The sequence below is a fragment of the Solanum stenotomum genome, unplaced genomic scaffold, assembly GCF_019186545.1.
Source record: "Solanum stenotomum isolate F172 unplaced genomic scaffold, ASM1918654v1 scaffold30667, whole genome shotgun sequence".
NCBI lineage: Eukaryota > Viridiplantae > Streptophyta > Magnoliopsida > Solanales > Solanaceae > Solanum > Solanum stenotomum.
This window is the reverse complement of record NW_026031082.1, coordinates 14427-24119: the sequence shown is the minus strand read 5'-3', so window position 1 is coordinate 24119 and position 9693 is coordinate 14427. Positions and strand designations below refer to the sequence as shown.

The 9693-nt window shown below is 30.1% G+C and overlaps 1 protein-coding gene and 1 long non-coding RNA gene across 2 annotated transcripts; both read left to right on the top strand.

The window, feature by feature from the left end:
* Nucleotides 1-39: 39 nt before the first annotated feature.
* LOC125851924 (inactive disease susceptibility protein LOV1-like) lies at nt 40-1581 on the top strand. Its single transcript, XM_049531668.1, has 2 exons — nt 40-1346; nt 1420-1581. Exon 1 carries the CDS (start codon nt 97-99, stop codon nt 1333-1335), a length of 1239 nt encoding a protein of 412 aa, XP_049387625.1. The 5' UTR covers nt 40-96; the 3' UTR covers nt 1336-1346; nt 1420-1581.
* Nucleotides 1582-2029: 448 nt separating this feature from the next.
* LOC125851923 (uncharacterized) lies at nt 2030-6589 on the top strand. The gene is made up of 3 exons (XR_007444946.1): nt 2030-2167; nt 2264-2380; nt 6258-6589. It is a non-coding gene; the product is annotated as an uncharacterized LOC125851923 (long non-coding RNA).
* The last annotated feature ends 3104 nt before the right edge of the window (nt 6590-9693 follow it).

Here is a 9693-nt window from a genome sequence, read left to right as displayed (position 1 = left end):
TCATTAAGCTTCAACGATTTGTCAGCTGTGCTCAAGAAGTGTTTTCTCTACTTTGGTGTTTTTCCAGAAGATCAAGTGATCTATGCTGACAACATAATGCGGTTGTGGATGGCAGAGGGTTTCATCATACCAAGAGGAGAAGAAAGAATGGAGGATGTCGCTGAAGGCTTCTTGAATGAGCTGATAAGACGAAGCTTGGTTCAAGTGGTGGATACGTTGTGGGAAAAAGTTACTAAATGTAAGGTTCATGATTTACTTCGTGATCTTGCGATACAAAAGGCATTGGAGGTAAGCTTCTTTGACATTTATGATCCAAGAAAGAACTTGAAATCCACTTCATGTATCAGACATGCCATTCATAGTGAAGGAGAAAGGTACCTCTCATCACTTGGTCTTTCTAACTCGAAGTTGAGGTCAATTATGTACTTTGATCCACATTTTTGTATTGTGTTTCAACATATAGATGTGTTCCGACATATATATGTGTTGTACTTGGATATTGATTATGGTGAAGTTATACCTGATGCCATAGGGAGTTTGTACAACCTCAAGTTGTTAAGCTTGAGACGTGTCAGTAAAATTCCCTCCTCCATCGGCAAACTCAAGAATCTACAGACACTTGTTGTTGTCAATGTGGACACATGCTTTTGCCAATTACCCCCCGAAACAGCTGACCTAATAAATTTAAGACATTTAGTTGTTCCATATTCTATACCTCTGGCAGGTATAAGCAAACTCACTAGTCTTCAAGTTCTTCGCCTTGATTGTGATCAGTGGAAAGATGTTGACCCAGTTGATTTAGTCAATCTTCGAGAATTAGAGATGGGTAATATTGAGAAATCTTACTCCCTAAACAACATTAGCAGCTTGAAAAACCTTAACACTCTCAGATTGTGTATTTCGTTTGGTCAACAATATACATATCCATTCCCATCCCTTGAATTTGTTAATAGTTGTGAAAAGCTCCAGAAATTGTCGTTAGGTGGGAGATTAGAGAAACTGCCTGTGTTTCCAGATTCCATCACAATGATAGTTATTTGGCAGTCAAGACTGACAAAAGATCCGATGCCTATTTTGGGAATGTTGCCAAACCTAAGGAATCTCCACTTGTCCAGAGCTTATGAAGGAGAAGAAATAATGTGCAGTGATTACAGCTTCAGTCAACTAGAGTTCCTTCGTCTTTATGGTCTTGACAACTTAGAAAGATGGCATTTAGGCACAAATGCCATGCCTCTCATTAAAGATCTTTCTATCTATAATTGTCCAAAGCTGAAGGAGATTCCAGAGAGAATGAAACACGTGAAGCATTTCAAACATATACGAAGTCTTAAATGATTATAGGAAAGGTAAATATACAAACACATTCCAATCCTTCATTTTTTTCTTTTTTATATAAATAATAATATTTTTGTTAAACAGGAGATGAAGACATTCAAGTTGATGAAGATGGGTTGTCCAAGCATCAATCAAGTTTCCGTCACTTTACTGATTTTGTGATTCTATGCAAAAATAAGGATTTTTTTGGTTTTTGGCTTCTTTTTTTTTTTAGTGTGTGGAATTGGTTGGAAGAGATTTTTTTTTTTTTATGTGTGTGGGGGGGAGGGGGGGGGTAGGGGGGATTGTATGCAAAAATGATTTTGTGATTATTTAATTAATATACATCTAGTACAATAATATACAACTTTTATATTTCTTTTTTACAAAAATATTGTAAAACTTGATATACAATATTTATACACAATATTATACGAAATCATAAGAGGTATTTATACACATATATACAATCATATATATATTTCTACTATATAGAAAGGTGGAGACCAAGGACGATCAAGGCTAAAATGGTAATTTCACCACTATTCTAGAACTATCAAGCCATGGATGGCTAATGTTAAAATGGTAATTTCAGCAATATTCAAGAACCAATTAGACATGCGAAGGATGGGAAGACCAAGGGCAAACTTGTAAATATAATTATTATTCAAGGATAAAATAATAATATCAGAGGACTGATTTATACATGTATTTCCTTTCGGTTCTAGATCGTTCCATTATCTCTTTCCTCTGTCTCTTCCATTGAAAAGAGAGAATGAGACTGTATGGTTCTTCCACATCAGGCAAAGAAGAGCACAAAAATTGTATTACAATTGATGATTCTTTCACATCGGTTAGTTCTTAATCATTTTTATTTCGAATTTTGAAATTTTCTCTACTTATTTCATTAGGCTTTTAAATTCTAAATCGTGTCTCGCTTAAATTTTAGGGAATTCTCTCAGTCCTAACATGAATCAAAGAACTTCAATTATGGAAATCTTTGCTTTTTGGTAACAACTTCATCAACCTACCACACCAGGAGATTAAAAGCACAATCACTTAATTGGTATGATCATTCTTCTAATTTTATTTTTCAGTTGTAGCAAGATTTAAAATTTAATGGAGCTTGCATATGTGATTTTTCTGTTGAAAGATTTCTGATGTCCACCCGGTGTTTGGAAAAATGTCTTAGCTAGAAAAAATTCTACTTTGTTTACATTGTTCAGCCCACTCCTTTTAACTTTTGTATAGACCTCTTCTTTTGAGTAAATGCTTTTGCCATTCTCCTCAACAGGAGGTGTGCTTATAGCCCGTTTGGATTGACTTAAAAAAAGTAACTTTTTAAAGTGCTGAAACTTATTTTTAAAATAAGTAGTTATGCGTTTGGATAAAAGTGTTGCAGTTGAAAAAAAAATTGTTGATGAGTTTGGCAAATAAGTGTAGGTAAACACTTTCAGACCCTTTAAGTTGTTAACATGATGAGAAGTTGATTAATTTAAGGTTTTTATACTTTAAAACAAAATTAATTTATATTTTACATCCATAAATAATAATATTTTCCTATCATTCACATATTTCTTTACCACCACAAATTATTTATAAGAGGAATAATAATAATAAAATAATAATAATAATAATAAAATAATAATGATAATAATAAAATAATAATTATAATAATAATAATAAAATAATAATAATGATAATAAAATAATAATAATAATAATAAAATAATAATAATAATAATGATAATAATAAAATAATAATAATAATAATAAAATATCACATATTTCTTTACCACCACAAATTATTTATAATAATAATAATAATAATAATAATAATAATAATAATGATAATAATAATGATAATAATATAATAATAATAAAATAATAATAATAAAATAATAATGATAATAATAAAATAATAATAATAATAATAATAATAAAATAAAAAAATATAATAATAATAATAATAATTTAAAAAAATAAAATAATAATAATAATAATAATTCAATATGGGCAGTTTGGAAATTGTATAAAAGAATTAAGGGCAAAAAGGTAATATACTTGGTCAACATAAAAGGGCTTTTAAGTTTTTAAAAAAAAAAGCTCCCCTCCCCTAGCTTTTAGCTTTTGGCTTAAAATAAGTCATTTTTGACTTAAAATAAGTCACTTTGATAATTGTCAAACACTTTAATAAGTCATAAACTGGCTTTTAAGCCAGTTTGACCAGCTTAAAAGCCCATCCAAACAGGCTCTTAGCTAGAAAAAATTCTACTTTGTTTACATTGTTCCGCCCACTCCTTTTAACTTTTGTATAGACCTCTTATTTTGAGTAAATGCTTTTGCCATTCTCCTCAACAGGAGGTGTGCTTATGTGATACAAAGAAACAAATAAGTAAGACTTACAAATGTGTGGTCTTATTCTCCTCAAAATCAACAGAGAAAAATAATTAAAGAATTATGTTATGGTGGGATCTAATGCTTACATCAGAAAAGGGACACTTATATCTTCTTATTTTCTGCGGGTTTGAATTACCTTACACTTTTCGTTTGTGTTTTTGATTAATATAATTTGTTGTTGTTTCATGGTTGATTACTCCATCTGTTTCGTAGTAGGATCTTCACCTTACATGTGCTCGATAAAGACCTTCATCAACTTAATTTTTTTGTTCTATAAATATTTAAAGAAACTTCGTTATTTCTAATATAAAAATTATGGACTCAACTTTTCAATACAATATTGAGAAACACAATCGACGTCAATTCCACTTTTCTTACAAAACAACGAAAATCATAGTTGTAGACTTGAGATATTGGCCAATTGCTTACCCTTTGGTTATTTATCCAGAAAATTATACATATGTAGTTTAGTAAATATATTTTCCTATAGAACTTTTCCCTACATTAAAATTATGTCCTTTTTGCTTCTAAAAATGACCCAGACAAATTATCTTTGCTACTAACCATGGTATACAAACATAACTCTGATATTTTAAGTTTCCATGTGCCATTTGTTGTGACCAAAATGCGCAACTGGACAAGTTCTGCTTGCAAATATTTAGTTGTAACTTAGTTTATTAATTTCCTCCAATATCAGCTCTTCTTACAATATTATTATCATGGATGAACGTAGTATTTCCAAAATGGAATAGAGGCTTACTATCGACGCAATTACGCCACTAACTATGAAGTGGACGTGCAAAATAATGTTTTTCCTTCTACGTTTTGTTGCTACGCTAAAAGAAGAGAACTCTTATTTTTATAGGTGCGTGCACTTATTGTTATATCTGTTACTATATGAAAATGTAGAGTTGTGTTACTTCCAAAACCATATTAAATAAGGAAAGGAAAGTAAGATAAGCCTTCGAAAAAGAACTTTTCAACTAATCTTAACAAAAATAAAATAAAATCGGATATCATAGTCAATGGAACTTTTAGAATGTATTGGCTGTTAAAAGTTTGATACTCTTTGATCTGTGATAGTTCCATGCCTTGGCCTCTTCAAAAAAAAACATTTCTCATGCTTATTATCGGTTGAATATTTTTCATATGGAGATTATATATATGTAGTACATGGAGCAGCTACAAAAACTTATATTTTATGACGAAAGTGTTTGCTTTGTAGCGTATCCTCTTCCAAGAATATGAACTTGTATAGCACCATCTCATTAATCACATATCCAATTTGATCTCCTTAGTGTGCCTCTTGCAACTGAAAATAGTAAACTACCGCCATATTCATAGGGAATCAGTGTAGCCGAATATGTAGCAAAAGTAAACTCTTTTCATGTAGTTTTTGGCATTTTTTTTGGTTCTTTTCTGGTGGAGATCTTTGTCTGATACTTATTTTTACCTAATTTAGCAGGCTTATAAAATAATATCATGTGGTTTTATCTGCTTTCGCTTACGCCGTTGTCGATTACGTTTCTCATGTTTTCTGTTGGATATCTATTAAGATTGCGAGACTATATATACAAGGACTATCCTTAGCTGATTAATATTCTTCACTTTAAGTGGTCAGGCCCGTGCTAGAGATTGATTACTAGCATAAGTTTAGAGTGCTTCCTCTGAAGAAAAGGACCAGATTTTTACTGACACAATCTGATTAAACGTTAGACTTCAAATAAGAAAGTTTTAAAACTCTTATATGAATCATTTTGTGTGTAACATTAGAAAAATTGTTTCTACTTTAAGCTTTGACATGAAAATTCTTTGTTTATTGATTCTTGGTAGAGCGGTAATGTAAACCCTTGAAAGTTAAACTTGTGAAAGAAACTGATGGCTAAAGATGGTAGCAGAACTTTCAGTCACAAAGATAAGCTCTCCTTTATAGAATGTAAAAGCTCCTATTTATTTAAATTTGGAAAGATATCTCCTACCGAAACTTAGTGTGCTATTACTCATTAATCTTTTTCAGATTTATTAAAATATCATTTTAAACTTTGTTGTAACATGCCTACTTGACTGTAGCTTCTCCCTTAAATTAGCAGGTAGTTTTTTCTTTGTTTTGAATTGTACTTGGTGTGAATTAACCAGTAGCTACTGCTACTGAAGATGAGATGTTAATACTTATGTTCTTCAGAGTGATGTTTGTTTGTCTTTCTACGTAGATGTTGAGACATAATTATGTTTCAAGGACCTTTTTTGTGGAATCTGTAATGTCCAATCAATTGATCTATTGCATTCTATTACAGATATAAGTCTAAAGAAGCAATTGAGATTTTATAAGTGCAGGGACCTCAAATTTTTTTATTTTAATAGTGGCTTGCCGACTATTTGGCCTATTAACCTTTTAACTATTAAGTTGTGTCTAATTTCATTTTAGAGATAGACCTATTCTTCTTTACTTCATCAAAAGAAGAGATAACCTATTATATTAGTTACTTCGTGAGAGATATGATCATTCATGAATTGGCTTACTTATATTTTTCTTCATTTTTTTAGGCAGTGGAACAGTTCTTTCAGCATTACTCAGTCAAGAGGAGTCATTTTGCAATGGTGAATAAGATCATGCATGTAGTTTTGAGGCAGCATGATGTTGTGTGGTGAATCATCCAAAAAGCTATGTATTTTTAGAGGATACAACACGAGGGTGGCAATATTTTTGAAAGGTTTGAGGGTGGTAAGATAAATTTTAGAATAACCAGTACCTTTGACATCAAAATTGATGCTAAATCACTTTTTGGTCCTTGATTAACTCTTATTCATGTTATGTTGAATTTTCTACGACGCCTTCATGATAAACTTCTATTTTGGACACACGTGTTCCAATAAAGTCGCTTACCATTAATTGTTCTATAACTATGAACATACATAGAAATGAAAAGAGATGGAAGAATTATGATTTGAAGGTACAGTTCTTTTGGTGCACTATTTTTACTTGCATGTAACAATTGAAAAGATATGTTAGGCTCATGCTTAAAAAATGCTCAACCAAATTTTGTGAGTTTTTGATATTGTAATTTCAAATCTATGGTGATTTGGCGCTATTGACGATTCTAAATTAATAATGTGACGCTTTAAAATAGTGTTTTGACAACTTCAATGAAAAGAAAATTTAGAATTCAAATTGTGATGTCATTTGGTGTAATATAGCGCTTTCGTCGTGAATGTGTGCAATTCTCATCTTGTGAGATAATTGATGATGTTTTAATATGTTTTTAAATTGTTGCAAATGAAATGACAAACCAAATGTAAAATAATTGATGCAGACTATTTGTATGAAAAAATTTAAATCTTTGATTTTGCACCTTTTTATAGTGAAGTTGTGTCAATTGAGCATAAGAGAAATTTTAATTATGTATTTATCATATCATTTATACTTCTGAAATTTTTATATATATATTTATAAAAATAGTTTGACAATACTATTTAGCTTATTTCATTATTTTTATTCTATAGTGACAATATTTGTTCATGATAATCAAATTACAAAAAAAGAAAAAAGTTATAATTATTCTTTCAAAATCATACACATTGGGCTAGATGTGTTCAAAATTGAACCCTAACCGATAAGTCAATGACAAATTGGCTTATTGGTATTGAGTTATTGAATAAACGGTTGGGGAGCGGATTAAAGTTTTGTAATTAACGGCTTATTGGTGTGAGGGTGGATTTTTCAATTTCTTTATTGGGTAAAATGTTAACTCGTTAAGAGTTAACATACTTACATTTTAAGTCTATGTATATTAGGCTTATTTAATATTTTACCATAGTATATAAAAGTAATTATATATTTTTTCTTTGTTAGTCCTAACTCCTAAAAGCTAAAGCGTAATGCCATAAAAATCTATTTACTTTTTAATAATTATTAATTTTGCTTTAAATAATGGAGAGCAAGTTAGCAAACTCAGAAAAACATTGAGGATATGTAAATGAAAAATATGTAGCAATTTACTCAAAGCCATCCTTTTGTTAAGGTACGTTCATAAAAAAAAAGGTAACGTAGAGATTATAGATTAACCGTTACACTGCCTGATAACCGTCCAATAATTGCTAATCCATTACTGAACCAACATATTTATTATTGGTTGGCTAGCAGATTAGTAAATTTTAAAATTGATCTATAGGGCATATTAAGCGAAATTATCCGATCGATAAATAGCCCTACGTTGGGCCCGTGCATAGCACAGGCATTTCTTATCTAGTACATAGTAGAAGAGTCTACAACACGCATATCTTCGAACATGTCTGCTTGTATGACAAGGATATTTTTGGAATTTTCTACTTTTTCCTTCATTAAGCCTTTGTAATCTCTTGTTTTAAAGGTGTACCTTTTCTTTATTAGACCAAAAAACCAATTAACATTTACATAATGACTCATATGTCCTATAAAAAATTACTACTGTTTTGTTGAACTGTGTGGGCCCAACTCATGGGCTCACTTTTCTATGTCAGCTGCCTCATTCCCTTTTTTTAATTTAAACATTTGTATATGTAGTAGAGTTGTAATAATAATATTTTTCATTACTATTTAGTATTTTTTTTATTAAATTTATTTCTCTTATTCTTTTTGTTGGTTATAAATTTAAAAATTATATAAATAACACATAAATCACAATAATTAACAATATAAATATTTAAAAGTTATATAAAAAAATTCGATTGACTCTTGACATTCTGTTGATACCACATAAAATGGGTTAGATGATAAACATATATTATTTGAAATTGACCTGAATATTTAAAAGTTATATAAAAATAATCGATTAACTCTTGACATTCTATTGGCACCACATAAAATGGGTTAGATGATAAATATATATTATTTGAAATTGACGTAAAAGTACTACAAATCACAATAATTAATTAAAAAAAATACATATAAAAAAATTACTTGACTCCAAAAAATTTATCAATGCCACATAATTTGAGACATGGGAAGTGACATGTATTATATGAAAATTGTGTTAAAAGGGTAATATAAATTACAATAATTAACATTTTAATATATTTAAAAGACATAAAAAATGGCCAATTTTTGAAATCCTATATATGCCACCTAAATTGAAACAAAGAGAGTGATATATATTAAAATTAAGTAAAAAGTATAAATTATCATAATTAACAACTTAAAATATTTTTAAAATCATATAAAATTTTCGATAACTTCTCAAATTCTATGATATCACATTTTCCATGTTGCACTAAGTTACTTACGGATGTATGCATGCGGTCCGGGAACACTTTGGGGTGAACACCCATCCGAACAAGTAGGGTCAATAGTTCAGCATTTAGGCCGTAACATTTAGCAACCAAAAAATATTGAGACAAAAAATTAATATATATTGGGCGCCGTGCTGGCACGGGTCATGTATCTAGTATATATATAAAAGAGAACTCTATATCCACCTACGTAGCGTCATCACAAACCAGGATTCCCTTTTAATTTATTTATTTACAAAACTAGCATTCCCCTTACATGAAAAGATGTGACTTTTATGAAGAGTTGCAACTTTTATGAAGAGTTGCGACTTTTATGAAAACCTATGACTTTTGTGAAAGGTTGTGTCCCTTCCGAAGGGTTGTAACTTTTCCAAAGAGATGTGACCTTTCCAATAAGCCACAATAAATATCTGTTCACATTACCCTTTGTTGTTTATAAATAGAGGGATTTCCTCTCATTTTAAAACAACGAAAATTTTGAACTTCTTCTTCTTCTGCACAATTAAATATTATTTTTGTATCAATACATTGGTGAATAGAATCGTTCTATCCTGAGAGGATCTATTCCTTTAAACCTCGGGTACTAGAGGGGAATAATTTTCTTAAAGGGACACTATGCATTTAATGGGCTCAATTTTTCCAATATGTTTCATTCTATTGTTACAGATCCTAGTATGCTTGTTTTAAACTTTGTTGTTTATGTTACTGCAAAGTT